Source organism: Cyrtonyx montezumae, unplaced genomic scaffold (genome assembly GCF_038088225.1).
Source record: "Cyrtonyx montezumae isolate F1298 unplaced genomic scaffold, pur_monq_1.0 scaffold_10, whole genome shotgun sequence".
Classification (NCBI taxonomy): Eukaryota; Metazoa; Chordata; class Aves; order Galliformes; family Odontophoridae; genus Cyrtonyx; species Cyrtonyx montezumae.
This window is the reverse complement of record NW_027071826.1, coordinates 52562583-52583003: the sequence shown is the minus strand read 5'-3', so window position 1 is coordinate 52583003 and position 20421 is coordinate 52562583. Positions and strand designations below refer to the sequence as shown.

General features: G+C 40.9%; 2 protein-coding genes across 4 annotated transcripts in view; one reads left to right on the top strand and one right to left on the bottom strand.

Moving 5' to 3' along the window:
- Positions 1–20421, top strand: part of CSRP3 (cysteine and glycine rich protein 3) — a 362567-nt gene that overhangs the window by 77130 nt on the left and 265016 nt on the right. The window lies entirely within an intron of this gene.
- The window catches only part of NAV2 (neuron navigator 2), a 260533-nt gene that overhangs the window by 22428 nt on the left and 217684 nt on the right, over positions 1–20421 (bottom strand). For all 3 annotated transcript variants that reach the window (XM_065755404.1, XM_065755402.1, XM_065755403.1), the window contains 10 exons: positions 16782–17249; positions 15690–15755; positions 14420–14464; positions 12442–12602; positions 10440–10628; positions 7419–7471; positions 5431–5454; positions 5239–5313; positions 1184–1267; positions 572–683 (listed from right to left, as the gene is read on the bottom strand). In XM_065755404.1, the coding sequence (XP_065611476.1) occupies positions 572–683; positions 1184–1267; positions 5239–5313; positions 5431–5454; positions 7419–7471; positions 10440–10628; positions 12442–12602; positions 14420–14464; positions 15690–15755; positions 16782–17249 (1277 nt within the window). The remainder of the gene's footprint in view (positions 1–571; positions 684–1183; positions 1268–5238; positions 5314–5430; positions 5455–7418; positions 7472–10439; positions 10629–12441; positions 12603–14419; positions 14465–15689; positions 15756–16781; positions 17250–20421) is intronic.

The following is a 20421-nucleotide window of genomic DNA, read 5'->3' as shown; positions in this document are numbered from 1 at the left end:
TGAAAGGAAAAAAAGTCACTCAGGCAACCGCTTACCTCAGCCTCAGCTGAGGTTCTGTTTATTTCAAAGCAGTGCTCCTAATCCTTATTTCTCATGAAGAGATTCAATTTTCAGACCCAGGCCTCTCAAACATCTCCTTCAGCAGTTTATCCCAGTGTAAATGATTGGGATAAGTAACAGAAGTCGGACATAACAAAACTACATTCAAACTTCATATCGGAGATTACAGAAAACACCAAAGAAAATCAAGTTGAGCGTTTGACCATTCCAAAAAGGGTTTCTTGATGCTTCATGTGAGCATCCATGGGTGAGTTGTTACTGAATGCCTACAGTAAATTCAGGGAGCTCACACTCAAGTTTTAACACATCCACTTATTTCTGTAGAATTTACCACACTATTTACACAGATACACATTCCAAATCCCCTCACTATACAAAATCAAGTGATCACAGAGAGCGCTGTCATGAGACGAAGCTGATCTCTGACAGGCAGAGTTACATCAGATATTACCAAGAGGACTCAAATCCCACAAGCACTGCACAGTCATGAAATGCAGTGCTTGCTTCTCACCTTTGCAGGTGAGCTCAGGTGTGTTGATGACTCCGTTAATGGCAGCCTGGGCAGCAGCGTTTTGCTTCTTCAGTAGCTCAATAGTCTTCCGTAACTCATTCAGTTCAGAGTCCTTAAAGAAAAAAACAGTGTTGATAAGTCAGAAAAAGCAGATGCTACCACCTTTCAGTCCAAGCACTGGGAGATGATAGAATTTTTGGAATATATACATCCAAGGAAAGGAAAATGAAGTTTGGTATACACCAGGGGAAGCACATCCTCAAAAGGATGCAAAATAGCTTTGTTAATTTTACACAAAAAAATGCACATGCTCTGTAATAGAGAAACAATGTACGTCCAGACATATGTCCAAGAAAACATTATACACTTCTTTTGGACACAAGTGTGAATGCACTGGGAAGAAATTTATTCCAAAAATTCACAAGGCATGCTCTTTGCTTGGTAAAGAACTGTCTGGAGGGCTGAGCCAGAGAGTGGTGGTGAATGGAGTTTGGATGCTGTACAGAGGGACAAGGTTTAGTGGGAAATACTGGTGACAGGAGGACAGTTGGACTGGATGATCTTGGAGATTGTTTCAAACCTTGGTGACTGTGAGTTTACTTGCAAACTTGCCTTTTGTTCAGCTGTCATGGTGAGGCTCTGCAGTCTGATTGTCATGTTTCCCAGACTCTGCTCAAACGCTGCCACAAGGTGGGCCTGAAAATTAAATTACACAGACAACATTTGTGCAGGTGTTTGAATGCATCACCCACTGCATTTCACTGTTTGTCATATCGATGTCACAGAGAAAACAGCAGTGAGCCAAAGGACTTGAGCACGCATCATGAAAGCATTTACCAGCAAATAAGCAGGAACAACTTAGCTGCGGAAAACTAGAAATGACAAAGAGAACAGACTAATGTCCAGAGTTTAGAAAATCACAGCCCACGTGTGTCAGGCAAGAGCAGCAGCACCCCCTGAAGTCGTGCAGGTGGAGGCTGCATGCCATGCCACTGTGCTCAGCAGCAGCTGCCACCAGGCAGCTCCTCAGCCAGGCACTGCCCTTCCTGTTCTGGTAGTGCAACCCCAGCAGCCATGCTGGTTATCTCCAGTGTGCTCTAACAGAGCAGCAAAGTGGGATTTGGCTCCTGTTTGGACCTCTCATCTACTCTGATAAAAATGCAGTCCTGCATCCAGGACATATGTGATAACAAAAACACCTTCTGGTCCCTGGGAGATAAGGTCCTTTACAGAGCCCCATCTCAAGCTATTCAGTTGATGAGTTACTGAAATCTGTTTACATTCTGTGATAAAGGGAAAAAAACACATTGCCACTTTGTCAAAACAGAATGACACAGCAGATTCTTTTAATTGAAACTCACAGATGAAGTAGCTGAGGCTTTAAGAGACATTTCAGGGAGTGCACTTTGTCACTTGGTAGCAAAAAGGCATGGAAGGCCCTCCTCGGTTATTGAACCGCATCTCAAAGCTACTGCAAGCAACGATATGAAAGACCTCCTACCACAAAACGTAGGGAGGAAAAAAGATACAGAACAACCCAGGGCTCTAAACACCACTTGCCGTTCATTTTTCAACTCAGAATTAATCTCTGACCTTTCATGCAGGCCATTACATACAGTATGTACAAAGCCATTATACAGCCCCATATAAGACTGCTTAGGGATAGCTTGCATGGACCCTCAGAGTTGATGCAACTGTTGCCACAGAGCATATTACAAGAAGCTTAAATCTTTTTTTGCAGGGAATAAAAAAAACCAAAGAAAAACAAAACAAAAAAAACAGCCCACAAAGGAACCACCTGAAGAACACCAGCTCATAATTTTTAGGAGAATGGAGAATAACCTAAAAAGTTTTCAACACATAGCAATAAATAGAATCACATTATGGAGGTAAAATAGAGTGAAACAATGTAGAACACAAGAGATGCTTTAATTAAAGGTGTTAAAAGGGAAACCAAAAGTGTGTGCTTGTGGGGCAAAGAGGTAAAGCTTGAAAATGCACCATCTTCACTTTCCCCTAGCAAATGATCAAGGACATGCAGATAAACAAGGCAACTGAGAGCTGCTGAAAGACAGAAAACTGCCTATTTTCACTGCCAGATGTTGGTAGCAATATATAAAAGTTCCATTGTCTTGAATTATACCACTGTCTTGAATTACAATTAGCTCTAAAAGTTTTCTAAAATGTTTTCAGTTTTAATATCCGCAAAAGGAAAAAAGCAAAAAAGGAAAAGCATTTTCCAAAACCACACTGATGTGCTACCTTAAGCTTCCAAGAAAACCAGACTAGAGAGAGCTATTACACTGCTGATAAGTGAACAGATCAGATATCTGAAAACACTGCTAAGCCAAGGAGAGAGCAGGCTTTACACAAAGCAGTGGACTATTTCAGGTCAAGGACACTGACATTTCCCTATTTGGGCTTTTCTACATTAGCTATCAAGCTCTAACCCTAAATATTCACCATATTAAAACCATGAAATGTGTGAAAATTAGTATTTTTAGGATTCTAAGTTGTATGTCTACTAGAAAACATATGAAGTTAGTTAAAAAACTTATAGTAGTCACCTGTGTACCTAATCTAACAGGTCATGCTTGCCAGCCAGTACCCAACCCAAGTCAAGCACCTTGTAAAGGAGAGCCAACAATTAATCTGAACAATTAACTCTATCAGTGTCATTCTTAAAACAAAGAGATCTGTCTTGTGGTGGAAAGATACTGGAAGTCATGGAGGCAGCAAGGCTCACCGTGCTGTGCTGCAGAACAGAGAAAGCACTACTGCACTCCTGCAGCTAGTCTGTAAGCTGCTCCATCAGCTGATCTCTGCAACTAACTGAATGGTCTCTCCAATACCTGGGGGCACTTGACTTGCCACAAAGGTCCAACCTGCTGAAATCATCCAGAATTTCCTGGTGCTTGGCCAGTTCCCATCGCAGTGAGGTTGGAGCTCAATGATCTTTAAGGTCCCCTTCAACCTAAGCCACTCTATAATTCTATGAATTACCCTCTGTTCTTCCCACATGAAGCGCTGAGAACCCAGTGTTGGCTGTATTAGGAATTGAAAATGACTGAGATGTGTAAGAAAGGACGAGTGGATTGAGAAGATGGGAAGCCTGATAAACTGTAACCACGTTTTTAATGCCACCATAAGGCATTATTATTACACACATATGCATACATTGAAATAACTGAACATAGGCACAGCTCAATGTATGTCTCCTTAGCCACAACATTCTACAATTACCGTAACAAATATCTCATTTTTTAATTTAAAATCTATTTAAAATTACAAAACAGTGTCAAATCTTTCCAAGTAGAACCGGGCATTGGCTCACCTAAATACACATGGCACAACCCTTCACAGAGCCATTTCAGACTTGGTCACCATTCGCACACAGCTGACCTACTCTAAACAACTGCTCTCACATTCACACTGAAAACAAACACGAACAGTACAATAACACAGGGATGTGCATCTCTCATTCCCACCAGCCCCTGTGAAAACAAGCAGAGCTGAGGCTGTGAGAAAATAGCAAGAAGCAAGCTAAACCACTACTACATGTGTTTGAAAATGTAAACATTTATTTAAAAGGCAGACTGCAACATTTCTACTGGGAGGGCAGAGAACAGGGTGGGGGGCAATAGTGATCTGTAATACTCGTCAAAAGTTTGCAAAAGTTTTAAAAAATAGAGAGAGAATGAAAACAGGATTACATGGATTAACAGACAGCACACTTCAGGGAATCCTGCCTTACTTTCTCACACATAAAAGATGCTTCCAGACGAGAAACAACTGATAAACCTTTTGCATTCAGAAAATTAATTTTTGTCGGTTTTTTTTTTGTTGGTTTTTTTTTTTGTGGTTTTTTTTTTTTTTTTTTTTTTTGCTTTTCCTCTTGGCTCAGAGACTAAAAATATAAATGCAGTCAAAGCATTTTCCTTTTGACTTCTACAGTATTCTCAGTTTTCTATTTTGCAAGCTGGACAAACTCAGTGACGTCTGCAGTAAACTGCTGATTTCCCCTTAAGTGTTTCTTGAATAGGTGTTACTGCTCAGAAGAAAACTGCACTTCACTGTGCCAAGTTTAGTATTCCACCTATTCAAGGAGCTGAGGGACAACAGTGTCCTCTCTGGTAGCACGTGCTCATGTTTTTCAATTCCCACAGCCAAGGATGCCAGTATGATCCAATCTGATGACCATTCATCTGCAGCTTGTTTACTCTACAACTGCTTATTTTTGTAGTAAGCTTCTGTTTTTCAGATTACTTCTACCAGTGACTACAGAACACACAAATAAACTTGCTCAGGGTCATGCATAGCACTGCCTCAACACTTCCTGGCTTCAATTTATTTTTTTTCTCAAGTGTCTTTCTTACTTAAACACCAAATTCCAGAGGTATTGCCTGCACTGGCAGAAAACAGGTATGTTCACTCTTCAGACAACTGTAAATTAATTCTCAGATCCTCTATGTCACTACTACCTACGATTCCATTAGCCCACTTCTTTATGGAATATGAAAACATGATGCTTTGCAATCCAGGTTTCTATCAATTTTTATTCCTACCAATTTTAGCCATCGTTTGCATCTCATCCCACTCAAACATCAAAACAAGACACTACTTATTAAATATCAAAGTGTTAAGTGTTTGTTCTTTTATGTACTCACATTTGCAGTCAGCTGGGTTGTCAGAGCTGATACTTTCTCTTGGGATGCATCTAGCTCTCTTCGTAGCTTGCGAATCTGGGTATTTTAAGAGATCTCTTTACTGCATCATGACATGGAGCAATAGAACAGTAAGACAGAAAACGTGGTGTCTTGACAGAGCATTTATGCCTGTCAAACACAAACCGCTCTTACCTCCGACTGGCACTTCTCTTCAGGCTGTAAAATAAAACCACAGGAAAATATATGAGGATGTGACAACAGAACCAGTACAACAATCTTAACTATTATTATTATGAATATGAATTTCAAAAAATTCAGGTGATAATTTCTTGTTTAGGATTTTCATATCTATATTCCTCCTTAGATTATTTGCTTGGGAACAAACAAGCAGGCTGCTTGTACAACACTTCCTATGCAGCAGAATTTGTCTCCGCTTCCCAATTTGCCAGCCAGCACACCTCTGAGTCTGAGGCATGCATGGAAGGCTGAAGTCTTGGCTCAGTGCAAAAGGAATTGCATGAGGTTCTGAAAAGACAAGTCAGTCATAGGGCATGGGAGATCCTCAGCAGTTCCCTTACTGCTATGCTCAGCTCTCCATGGGATGGTAGTCATGCTTTTGCATTCCACAGTGATCTAAAGAAAATCACTACCACCTGGGTGCTGTCTAGGCACTGACCATCCACTGTAGCCTGCATGACAAAATTTTGGCTACTGTAGCTTGTTTCTAACCAAAGCCATTGGCAAGGAGAAGGACATAGCAAAATGTCACACACTTCACTACTCTTATGTAACCATGCCCAGCACCAGCCACTGTGAAAATTATACTTGTCAAACCACACTATTAAGAACCGCTTGGGCTTGGACAGAAAGCACATGAACCAGAAGCTTAAGCAGAAGCTGCTGACTCCTCTCCTTGTGGCTCTCGTGGCTACAAACAACAGCCCACGGGATAGGTCTGTTTTCCATCCTTCAATATGTTATCTGTTTTGGCTCCACACAGACCTTGCTTGAGGCAAGGATCATAGTGGAAGGCAATATTTTCAAATGATTATCAAGGCCTTAAGGCCATGTTACACATGTTCCTTGCTATCTGTGAAATAGATACAAGAAATAACACTATGCTGGCTGTGTGATTTCATGAACAGTTACACATGGTATTCCAAAAGCAAGTTCTTCCACGTACTCATCATGTGTCACTTGGGCTTGTTTCAGCTGTGTATGTGTGCCAATTGTGGAGTTGCATCATACTTGCTTAACGATGTGAAATGAAAGATCCTGTTCAACTCAAATATATTTACCAAGTAATTATCTATCATTCATTTCTTTTAGTGTCTAGCTATTAGAAACCTCCCAAATTGCAATCGCAGTATGCCAGGAATGCACGATCCAGCTTTAATCTATCTAGCTTGGATACTAAGAACAATGAACCATGGATCATCCATGCTGAATACTTCTGTACTGTCTTGTGTAGGCTGGAAGCTGCTTGTAGCCCAGGGTCACTGCAATTAACACCTCAAGGGGCTAGATAAAAGCTAAGCAAAACAGGGTTTCCATGTTGCAGTCTCCCTTCTCCATTACAGTGTGGGTATGGTTTTACAAGTCTTCCATAGTGCATGCTTTAAATGGACAATCTAGAAGAAAACAAGCAAACGCAACCTGTGGTTTTAAAAAATCAGTATTTTCAAATTTCAGTCCATTTTATTTCAGGATTAGATAATCTTAGTACATGTGTTCTTCTGGAAAAAGCATTGTTGGCACAGTGAGCAAATATTAAAATCTATGCTATGAAGAACTCACCAAACTGCTCCAGTAGTAAAATACAAGGCTAGAATGACTTAAAGCACCTGAAATTTGTTGTATGAAATAATTAAGTTCAGAAGCTCCTCAGATCTGATGAGGTCTTTAGCAGCCAAATCTATTCAGCAGAGCTGTAAAACACTGACTCTAACAATGACTTGCTGCTTTTAAACCATTATCATCTCTGTTTAATGAGGATGCTGCTACATAACTACAAGCATCTTTATGAATGTTTCTTTCATCGCTAGCATTCAGCATACAAATGAAAATGAAAAGCACTTCTGCTCCTCTTCCTTGAATGGCAAAAGTAACAAGCACAAAAAGACTGGTCAACTCACAAATTGTGATCAATAAAGCAAAATAGTTCAGTTCATTATACTCACTGTTGAATAAATAGATGATGTACTGGACACCAAAGAGAGAGAGGAGCCGTGCACTGGAGGAAAGAAAATAAACAAACTGAGTAAACTGACCACACAGTGGTTGCCACAGATCATCTATTATCAGCCATTTGCCTACTAAGGAGGTACCTTAGATGCACATATACATCAATTCTTCAGGCTGTTACCACCACACCGTGCTAAGATTTACATGTACAAGCATTTTCTTTGTGAGTATGCTGTTAAGAAGCCATTATCTCAGCTACTGAAACAAACACCATTACCTTTATTCATCATTACCATCTTTATTTCTTGAGAGTAGATCATCTTTACTTCTTGAGAGTAGAACACCCAGTGTGCAGGCAACACTGCACAGGGCAAACAAAAGTATTGTACAGACTATATATTCTTTTGTTATCACTCTCTATGCTTTTCCTTCACACAGTTTTTATTTAAATTAAAAAAAAAAAGGTGCGTTCAAGGAAGCTGCCCTACCAACTGCCCAGACAAGAGGCAGATCTCCTTAAAACGGAATGAGGGACACAGATTTTTAAGTTCACACAGCTGGGATTATTAAGATCACATTGGGACTTTGAAGAAAGAAACAAAGTGAAAAAAGGGAGAGAACGTACAACCCAGGGAATCATACTCCTTTCTGCCTTGTAGAGGTGCAATATGTGATTGTGCAAATCATTTGAGATGTCTAGTGCCAAGGGCAACTAAGGAGTTAATACTTCTGTGCAATTTCATGTTAAAGTTTCTGCAGATGGCTACTTTAAGGCTATTTAATTAGGAGCCTGAAGGCAGCCATGCTCTTCATGTGATTCCTGTTTGCTGCAGTTAACATGCATCTGCATGCACATTACAAACCCAGATTGTTTTGGAACTACTAACTGAAAACACTGTAAATGCATATGTAAGCACGTTGCATTTTTTAATGGTAGAAAAGAAACAGCCTCATCATGAACAACGTCTCCTTCTCTGGAGACATCCAAGACCTGCCTGGACACCTACCTGTGCAACCTGGGCTAGGGAGCTGCTTTGGCAGGTCCCCTCCAACCCCTGTAATTCTGTGAACTGCCCCAAAATCAGAAAGAGCATATACTTCAGTCAGTGGCACAGAAAGGAATAAACATTTATATCCCAACAACAGTGGATTTAATTCTCCTCTCTCTCGGAGGCTGAAACATCAGTGTGGAGCCAGCAGCATTATTATTGACACTGACTGATTGGTATAAAATTGAGCTGTCCATTAACAACATTCCACTTCAACAATACCTTTTCATCTCACGTTCTGCACAGTCTGTGAGGATGAGTTAGATTCATAGGTTTGAAAGGACAGGATAACATACACACTGTGCTCAGAACTGCTTGCTCACTTCTAATTTGTGATTCCCTGGGAAATAAGCAGGAGCTACAGGGCTACCCCTGCCTTCAGTAGGGCTGGAGAATTCTAATGAAACAAATGGAAAGCATTTAGCAGAAGGTTTGGCATGACTACACTTCCCTTTTCCTTTTCTAACCAGCTCCTCCCTCAAACACATAATACTTAAGTACTCATTCAGACTAGTCTCTCTCTGGGATGAGAACTTCTTAATTATAAAATATAATTTCTCCTCCCATACACCACAATGCATTAGCTGTAATCCCAGGCACACATAAAATGATAAAGATGCTATCAATAAAACTTGAGTGAATGCTGATGCAGTACCCTTTTCAATAAATCATCAGTATATAAGACAGATGCATTGATCTAGGCTAATTCAGAAATGACATTATGGAATTCTTCGTTAACAGGAGGACTGTTCATTCCAGAGCAGAATTCAGCTGACTGAGAACCAGGCAATATTTGATACTCTTTGGTTATCTACCTTTCTGAGTGTTGCACAAAGGTCAATTGCTGCAGTGACACAGATTCAGCCCTATAGGGTTATTCTTCTCTTTTTCAACCCCTAATGCAGATCCTCTGCCACGGGCCTCTAAAATACAATTAGATGTTTGGCTGAATTCAATAACGAATTAGCCCTGAATCTGTCTGAAGCAACATCCAATGCACACTTTCCATCACTTCCAATGGAAGAAAACAGATGGAATAACCAGCATCCACAGGAAGACACCTGGTGGTTCTTAAAGGCTCCTATGAGCACTTAAGCATGGCTTGGATGCTCCAGCAGGTGACAACAACAGGACACTGGCATTAACACTGCTGAAACACATCAGCAGTGAAAGCAAGCCAGCAAAGACCTGTGTGAACTGTATTGGTAAAGCACCTTTTACCCGACTAAACTCCCAATCCTTTCTAGAAAGGAGATTCAAGACTGGAAAGGTTAATCCCATCAACTTCCTATGACTTCTGAAAGTGCACAGTGTTTTATTCCTGTACTTACTGGAGCTTCTTTTATCATGTACGTATGAATATATATTTGAAATGAGGATGAGGAAGAAAAAGAAGTCCAAATGTTTAGAAGAATGACTCAGGGTCCTTTCGTGAAAGCTGTGAAGATGTGAACCCACAGCATTCAGTAGAAATACCAAGGAAAGACAAACTGCATACAGATCAAATACTTGGAAGTTAAATGAAATAGCAGCAACAGCCTGACTAATGTCAGCAACAGCCTGACTAATGTCAATTAGTTATACTACAAGCAGAAGTGTGGAGGCCTAGGTTCAGGTGAATATGCCTATTCAGGAAAACACTTTAATAGCCTAACCCTAAGCATGAATTTATGACACTGACTGATCACTAAAAATGAGCACAGAATGTGTTTAAGCCATTTCTGCACTTAAGCGCGCAGAACATTTACATCCCAGCCTATGTTCACCCAGAAGGATCGCTGACTGAATATCACTGGAACAAAGACAACTAGGATAATAGTTCCAAAATGTTCCAAATAACACTGAGAATGCTACACAGAAAACTGCCCCAAAATGAACCCATATGCTGAAATGAAGCACTAAATTTACATCTGGGTTTGGTGAGAATGCCATCTTCTGCTCATTTCCAGCATCACATATTGCACTGACCTTCTTCGAAGCCATCACGGAACGAGCCAGAGCGGCTCATCGTTCTACTCTTCTCATCCAAGGACATGGAGCTGTTCCTGAAGCGTGTGTCGCTATAGGGATCATAGGGACCATCTGCATTGGAAAGGCTGTGGGTCCTCAGCATGGCTGGATTTGACAGGCTCATCTGGGCTGCAGTGGTTGGGCTTGCTGTAAAGCACAGAATAGACAGCAGTTTATTTGCGTGACCAAAGATTTTCATGCTCGGTGTTGGTGTGGCTATCAAAAAACATGATTTTATAACACAAATTCTTCATGTCATCCGCTCTAGTCATCATTATGTTTCTAATTTCAGTGGATGTTAGTAAGAGGCATGCCAATCAAGCTAACGAATAAGAAAACTCAAGTAAATAAGGTCATTCTAAACACTGGGTGATAAGTCCACGCTGCTACAGGCGAGCTCAGTCAACTCAGTAACACCTTGTAGGCATGAATTAATTAATTCACGTTGAATTTGAAACAACCCTTCCTCAAATAGGTGTAAAGTGCCAAAAGGAATTTAAACTAGCATTTTGCTTACACAGAACAGGCCTCCTGAATGATCTCCTTAGAAGTCTTCAAGTTCCCAGAAAATGGTATTTTTATGTGTACTTAGGGGAAGTTGGAAATTTTAAGACCTTTAGTTTCCTAATAGCTGTGTATTTCAGAACAGTTTATATCCCCTACGAGGTCCTAAGAATTCTAAGTATTACTCAGGCATGAAAACTTGCAGAATTTGCAGATTAACAGACACCACACAAACATCAGCTTTGCCTTGAGAGCCAGCACTCTCCCAGCCAGTGTTCAGAGTATCAAACTTCCATTTCAGTTTTCACATTTTTTAAAGCACCTTCAGCGCTAAATTATTCCTGTTACTTGACAATAACTTTTGGAAAAATGAAAACAACAGAACTGCTGTTCAATCTCCTCTCGGTATTCTGTCACTATCTGTTTTCCATATATGCCATCAACTGTTACAGACAAATCTGATGAGGATTTACAGTTTTGCCTCCCGGTCCCAAGTCTTCCCGCTGTATTGATTATCTCTAGGCAATGAATATACAATCCATCTGTTCTTTCAAATATTTTCTTCCTCTTGTGTAGAAGATACAGTAATTCTGCTTAAAGGTGCTAAACTTTCAGATCCACATTTGCCAACACAGCACCCCTTGACTCCAATATCTCCCAACCTCCTTTATTAAGGACACAAAAAACCCACATTTTCTTGTTAACTTCTTGTAGCGAAACAGCTTTTGAAGCACGTTAATGCAAATTATCTTCAGTATTCTCCATAAGGATTTAACTTCCTGAGGCTAAGACTACATCGTTTTGCTTGACCATTAATGTATGTTTGTGAACTTGACCATTTGTTAGCTGCTGCTGATGTAATTACACCACGCGTATATTCAGCTAAAATGGTACGTGCTGTTTTACTTTGGACATGGGTGGTCGATTAAAACCTACAAAATACTAAGTATCCTGTTAAGCTCCTTCTGTATTTTCCTTCACTTAGTTTCATCGTTGTAATTAAGGTAAAGAATTTTTCTAAGTTAAAAGTCCCCTGCTCTTGTAAGTTATTTCAGACTCAGCTTTGTTAAATTTTCCAATCAGCCAGCTGATACACACTGAGATACTAAGTGGCATGCTTGGCCTTTAAATCATTGCTAAGCAGGCAGGCAACATTTTCATTCTTTCAAACACAGCAACGTGTGTGATATTAATGAATGGCTCTGCTTAATAGCTCTCAATTTAGATTAAGGCACCTGATGACTCCAAGGGAAACACTTTCAGACGTTACTGTAACTATGCCACCTTTGGGCACACGAGACACCCATGCTGATTAGTCACACTAATTTCAACTGAAGTACTTCCTGAAGGTTCAAAGTGGTACTTGGAGCTGCTGAGAGAGCACTGCATTACGTAATCTGCTCTTTTCAAAGCACACAAAGTATTGCTATGATTATCAAAACACATCATAACTCACCAAGCTGCGAGAAGTTAAATCTAGTTCCAGAAGGTGATGTTATGCTGGATCCTGATGAAAATGGAGAATTGCCAGCAGTGTCCTGGAGCCCTCCTGCTGAATGCGACCGTAGCCATTCTTTTGCATCTTCTTGGCTACGAAGTTGGGAGGAAGGAGTATACCTGCACAAAGCAAACAGCCTTTTTCAAACTGAATTCTGGCAACTGTCAAATAAAGAAAAAAGAACAAACAACAAACAAACAAACCATGGAATGTCACAGAGGGGAGGGGGAGAGGGTACGAAAGATGGAAAAACTTGCATATAAAATCTGAAGATTTCTCCTTTCCTATGGCTTTGCTAACAACCAAACTAGCAGTTAACAAAAAGCCACTAAAAGAAATTGTGTGGTGTACTACTGCAGAATCAAGTTTAGCGTGTGTTACATAGGTATGACTGAAAAACAAAGACACAGCTTGGAAAACCTTTCCTTAGGATATGCCAAACTTTATCCCTGTTTTAATATTTTGGTGTGCCTCTAAGCTTAGCTGGCTTTCTGTCATACTACAATCAAATTAAAGTCAAAAAAGCCATTAGTAGACTTTTAAACAAATTGGGAACTCAATGCTTTATATTGCACAGATGTTAAAGGGAGGTGTATCTCATCTGGTTCAAAACTTACAGCTTTAAATAATCACCATGGAGACTACACTGAGCCTTTTCTGAAGGTAAAGAAAATAGCGTGGATTTTATCAGTGGCAACACGCCCACCAGCTTCAGCTCATCCCCAGTTTTAAATCTGCTTTGGTGGACGACTGAAAAATAGATATGTTACCACAGGCCTTGTATTCTCTTTCCTCTCCTTCTGACTCAACACTTAAGCAACAGCCCTGATTGAGGACTGTTGGACAGCTGGACAAGATGAACCTAGAGATCTTTTCCAATCTCAACCATCCTCTGATTCTACAAGCTCTGAAACTTTACATAGATATCAGTTTATTAAGAAAAGGGCTTCAGTCCTTCTACTTTAGCACGCTTAGAACGGAGGGTTTCTGCACGATCAGTACCTACCTCTTCAGCACTCAAACGTTTCAGTCTTAAAAGAGAGTCATTATTTATCAGAGACATACTTGACCATGCACAAACATTATAGCCAGAATTCCAGTCTCAAAAAGGCTTTTAGCACTCGGCTTCACGGGATAAAGCTGCTGTGAAGAATGATGCGTAGACCACAGAGCTAACTGCAGCTGCCATTCCATAGCATCAACTGAGAGATCCTGCAAGCTGCATTAAGCAGTTGTGAAGTTGCAGCTTTCTAAACTGTCGGATACCTCCTGTAAATTCTGTAACACTAAGTGTTTAATTAAATCTCGCGTTGGCAATCATACTTGTATCAATGGAATAAAAAAAATGCCCGTGACATTTTTTACATCATAAAAAACACGATCTTAGAGATGTCATCAGGGGTTTCCTTGGGAATTCTTTTCTTCTTTTCTAGATCTACTTTTCTAGATAAGTAGAAATTATCTGCTTAAGGACCAGAAGCAAATATCTTTTTTAAACCGAGTATGTCTCTTCCCATCCTAAAAGATTTAGGATGATACTGAAGATATTTGCTGCTTTTGTATGAACACTAAGGACCCCAGGGTGAACGTGATCTCATGTCACTGCATGTAAGAGCCACAAAAGCAGCAAAGTTACTGTTTCCAAAGCGAGCCCAGTGATGGTTTATGAAATGCTTTCCAGCAAAAGCCACAACTCTTGCTTAAGCAGACCAGCCATTGGATGAAAAAACAAACAAACAAACAAGAAAAAAGCAGAGTAGTAAATGACCTCCTTCAAGGATTAAAGAAAAAAGAAAAAGAAAGAAAGAAGAAAAGGAACAAAGACTGTTGCCACCTCTTGCAAGCGCTGCCACCATCACCACCAGCCACAACAGAAACACAAGGCAAACTCCAAAGCCACAACAAAAGCTGTTAAACTGTGTGGAAACACCAATACCTGAGTCCCTTCTTAGGCAAAGTGTTCCTATCAAGATGTGGGTCGCTGCAGAAAAGTTAAAAGAGAAGAACTTCAGAGAAGGACAACAGGGAAGGATTAAGATTAGAGCGAAGAAGGGAGTGCAAACATCTGCATCACCTCTTCAGAGGAAAAAAGTGCTGGGGCCTTCCTACAGGAACATGCAAAAACCTCCTTCCCCAGGTGCGGATTTTCACAGACATGCAGCTGACACCATGCCAACGAAGCTCATCTGCTCGCAAAGTGATTTTGCCATTTCTCCCGTCCACAGTGAACGTAAAAATAGCGTGTGTGTTGAGCGTATGCTCAGAAATCCCCATTTTGGCAGGCTGCTTCTGCAAACTGATGAGCATGTGCTGCTCAGAACCACCTTGCTGCCCCTTGGCTCAGCACTCCATGCTGGGAATGCAGCTTGCTAGTGCTCTGCAGCTGGGTGCTACGGCACTAACAGGATTGAGCTGTTTAAATGCACAAATCTCAGCTTAAATTCTGTCAGCAAAGTCAAATGACCAGCCAACCCAAACCCAAGCATTTCAGTTGGTGTTTCTGCAACTGATGATCTCGTAACTGAGCAGAGCTGGTTGATCTGTTTGACAAGAAAATACCCTCATGATAAATGAAATGACTTAATGTCAATCCGTATAGCTAAGTTACAGTTGATTCCCCGTGTGGGGCTGACTAAAATTAATGACAGAGAGCAAAAAGCGAAATGGAACATTTCGATTCAGGTCATCTTTTTCCAGCTTTTACATTCATTTTTACAAGGATGGCTGTGCCCGAGTCCCCACGGAACACTCATGTACCAAACTGCAATAAAGGACTGACAACACTGAATGACACTGGGACTTCACGACAGAAGTGACAAGCCTGAAACGCAGTGAGAAAAGCAGCATGCCAGAGGAATGCTGAAATGCTAGTGAGAGTTTCAAATGACAGAAGAAAAATTGGCAAAGAAATGAGCAAACGTTCAAAAAAAAAACAAACAAACAACCCCAAATCAAAAGATGTTCCCAGTATCAAGAGCAATGAGAAGAACATGCCAACTCTGCCATATGCTATTCTCCAGATTTAGGTAGGTAAACGAGGTGTTTGAGTGCACTCTCACTGGCATGTCTTTGTGTCAGTTCACACCTGAACAATGAACACAGCAGAGGACTCAACTGAGCACATCTTTCACAAAACAATTTGCGTCACCAAGATGGGCAACAAAACCTACAGCCTTATGTATTCTACTGTCCTGAGACAGCATTACCTGTCCTGTCTCCTGGGCAAAGTATTTCTGCAGAATTTGGGACTAGCGGCAGGGGAAGAAAGAGGGCTAGAAGAACGAGTCCAGTAAGACAGAAAAATATTAGAATGAAAAGAGGAGAGAACAGAAAGGAGTTACAATAAAACACAAACAGAAACTCAAACCATCAGAACATTACATTCAGCAATAACTTTCTATGTTGAGATGCAAATGCAAAAATTCTGTCACTTGACTAAATAATTGGATATCAGGATATAGCTGATTTCCAAAGCTTGTGGGGTACCAGCTTCTACAACAGAGCATACCCTGCAAGTCCCTGTCTCTTTTATCCAGGTGCTGGCTCAACGTGCTGGAAAAGCAGCCCTGTTCCCTCCTCCCTGATCAGCCTGCTCCCAGCTCCTACCAAGTCACACAGCTATGGATGACAGCTAGGGAACTGATCAGCCTGAAATACAATTCAGGTGACCATTTTCCAATCGGATCCAAATCCCAGTTGATTTGTTTAATGCACGTCCACTAACACCTCCACCAGAACAATGCAGAGGGCAGCTGGAGATGGGACAGAAGGCAGGAGGGAGGGTCAAGAAGGGATCAAGGTGACCAGAGAGACAGGGACTTTTCAGCATGAACTCCCACCTAAAAGCTTGTCAAATCATATCATCTTTTCATAAACTGTTGTCATCATCACGACACTCAAGCACTGTCAGCCCAGATTCTACCCTTATCAAATGTTATAAATGAGAAGCAATAGCTTCTCAAATTAAAATCGTCATAATGCTGAAGTTTTTTTTGAATGCCACTAACAGATCAACTAACTTGGAAAGGACAGGTGATGCAAAATTCATATATTAAGTATGTAGTAACAAGAAAAGTTGTCATACTGATTATCACATCAAATGAGAAATCTCACCTGAACACGTCCACTTGCTCCTTTCCTAGGATGGTTACTTAGTTTGTTCTATTTATCTCATTCAATATCATCTTGCAAGAAGCACAACTCAAACAGCAACTACACTCTCACCAACCGCCGACAGAACTTCACTCACACTGGAAATACATATGAATATATGGAAATGAGAGAAAATAACTACTAACCTTTCAGACAACGTGGTCTTAACGCTGTTGGTTCGGACAAAAGGAGTCAGAGAATCGTCTTTAGAGGCTGGAATCAAGCCACCGGAGGAGTTATGGCTCAGCCCACCTCCACTGCTCAGAGAGATATCAATGGATTCACAGCTGGTATGCAGGCTGCTGACAGACTGATAGCCAATGCCATCCTTGCTAACAGCTGAAGAGCTACTTGCGTTGGTGCCCCATGTTAAACTGTTGGAAGGAGCTGAATGTGCAGAACTGGGACTAGAAGCTAGTGGAGATTGGTTCAAATCTGTGTTTTTACTATAGAGAGGACTGCTGCCCCCGCTGCTTAGTATACCACTGCCAGATGGTGAATCAAGATTACCCTGCTGGTTCATAGTAGCATGAGGATTGGAGATGACTACTGAATTTTTCATATTTTCTGCTGTTGTGATGGGAACTTGCTTACTAGGCTTTCCACCAAAAAGTCTGTAAAAAAAAGACAGTATGAAAAAATACATAACACGGAATATTAAATGCAAAGATATTTTATATCTAAACTATGTATCTTAGGCTCAGAAAATCAACATTAAATAAACGCTACCAGATTAGACATGTAAAGCTACACATTTCTGAACCTCCTTGTGTTCACTCCACCCACGATCAAGTCCAAAGACAATTACTGTAGCTCCAAATCTATCCTTGGTGTTTCCTCTTTGAATCATCGAATCACACTCTCACGAAGTTAAAATGCTGCCTTAAACAACTGAGATACAGCCGGACTATCTTCTTCTCCTTAAGAAAAAGGGATGCCAGAGAAACACCTCTCAAAGCATCAAATAGCACAGGCTGAAAGCTTGTTGTGCAGTGAAGTTCTTTGCAGATCACTGACTGCTCTGAACAAACCCAGCATCGTGTGCAGGGATGTAACAGCAAAGACATTTACTGATATCAAATGTAGATTCACCTCATTTCAGTAGCTAAACTGGCTAGAAACTATTCTTTCTGAGCGCAGAGTGAGATGGTTCCTTGTTTGGCACCTGGAACTGGCTCAGGAGAAGATCAGCTGAGTGTCCACCAGTGCAAGGGATGGGATATAAAAGCGTGGTTGGAGGAGGATGACTGCAGCTCCTCCAGTTTGCATCATTGATGCCTGTGCTACAACTGTACTGCTTGCAAAGAAAACATTCCAGCTCCCTCATTTACAGTCAGTGTAAAGGTTCTCAGAAGAGTTTGTCTTAGAAGTACGCACGCTTAAGAACAGATTGTCAACCATTTCATAATGGCTCCTCAAAGGTGGGAAGGGAGCATAGCTTCAAACATCCACGCCACAGCATTGCTTCTACTTCTGCCTTTTAGCCTGTCCAACTGCTTTAGAACATCAGCTTTGCTTACGTGTACCTACATGGATTTGCTATTTCTACATCAACAGCGTGTCATACTGGGGATGAAACCTGACAAATCAGGTGTCTACTGGACTGTCCTCAGAGAAGCGGACTAGAGCATTTCTAGCCAAGAGCTCCTAAAGATGTGTGGGTGTGTATGCTCTCAGCAGAACTTTCTCTGCTTTTGAATATGCACAGGTTATCTGCACACCTCATGCACGCTATTCAGCCTGTCCAAGCCTTCCCAGAAACTCAAGCTGCGTAACTTAGCCAGGCCCTCTACAGCACTTGTAGTAAACCCAGTGATGCTAAGATCCACTGTACTTACTATACACACATGCTATCTTATCCCAGCACACCTGTGCAATGTCTGGAATGCCTCCACTGGATCACTGCCACAATTGCAGCAAAGCACAGATGGAGCAGGCTCAGAGTTAATTTATAATGAACTCACATCCAGCATTGCTCCAATACCTGTGCCAGGAACCCTCAGCACCTGCCTTAGAGAACGCAGGCATTCACAAACCAGCAGTGTATTCCTGTTCACATGCCATTGCATACTACCCTCTTCAGTTACACCAGTGATCTGAGACTTAGGGATAGGATCTCAGAGCTTCAAAAAAACCCAGTCACCCACACACCAATTTGACACGCTGTTCTTAGACTAAGCAATCTTTCCCAAGCTGTTTCACAGCATTTCTACTGCAACTGAAAGGATGAAGCACTGTGGCACAACCAGGAACACTCTGCTGCCAAAGGCAGGGTACTGTTGAACCACAGCTTTGAAACAAGAGGACGTGGTCTGAAGGGGACAGAAAACATTCATCCCAGCAGGATAGTCAAATCAATACAGGGATTAACTCTGGAAGGAAATACACTACAAGAAAGGCCATGTGTTTTCTCCTTAATGCTATTACTGACAAGCAGCTGACAGATGTGAGCTGGCTCTTTGGTCGTGCTTGTCTCCCATTAACAGAAAAGCAGTGCATTGTATGTGCAGTGCACAAACACCTAAATAATAAAACCTATCACGATAGAAAATGGCTGCATTCAGTGGAAACGCTGGATATGTAACACTTGAGCTAAAGGGAATATTGAGAGAATAGACACAGTGAAGGTCCCACAGCAAAATTATACTTTCACTGTTTCACTGTTTATGACACTCATGTATACATATTTGTCGACTTGCAGGCAAAACTATGGCGTCTCATTTACTATAAGCTCAGAGGTCAAATTCAACTTGGATGCATATGACTCTAATTCACCAGGCTGGTAAAAATGCAGGAATGATATTCTAAATCAATTGACATAATGGTGAAATTCAGCCTCAGCATCTTCTCTTTGAAGTTGCATGTATTTCAATGCAGTATTTCAGTTATACGGCTAGCAATGTGGCTTTTTATTAATTAAAAAACTATATATATCTGCCATCAAAAAATCAATCTAATTTCCAGGTTCACGTGCCTGAGGCATGCAACACTGAAAATCTGCATTTGTCATGCGACATGCCTTTGAAATGAAAGGACTATGTGAGTATTTTAACTGATGAAGATTAAACGTTTACAACATGGCTTATCTAGTGATAACCGGGAATAAAACCAAATAAAACCATTCAGCTAAAAAGAAACAGCCTTCAACTCTATAAAGCTTTAGCCTAAGCTGCTGTCACAGCCACTGTGCTTACACTGGTGCTTCAGATGGAATGCAGCCTTATCACATCACTGCAAGCAGGATGATGTAGCGTAACTGCATGGGTATCATGGTGTCAAGACAAAATGAAATGTAAAACACTGCAACTTGAAACACACAAGCTACTCAATGTTAAATTAAATTGAAAAATAATATTAACGCAACCTGTCACCAATACCAAGACTTCGATGCACGCTGCATCAAGAAATGAATTCCTGCCCAACTCAATATTCATGTTAAAATAAAGTGTGGGGCAATGGTGGAGAAACAGAAGACAAGATAGTTGTTCAAAAATACTCCTGAGATGAGAAATTTCAACACAGCTCAGACAGGAATTTCTCTTAGGCTTCTTCTGTGTACTTGAATAGCCTGTTATTATGAGTCTTGGAGAACACTGGCCTAATCCACAGTGCTGAAACATCAGTTAGGGTTAGGCATGTGAATCTAAATGTGGTAGCTCAGACTATACTATTACGATGAAAATTTGAAACGATTCTTCCATTGTCAATTTGTCATTTGAGCCACCACTGGAGCACGTCCAGGACTGCCACATACACATCAGTGCAGGAATTCTTCAGTAACCTTCA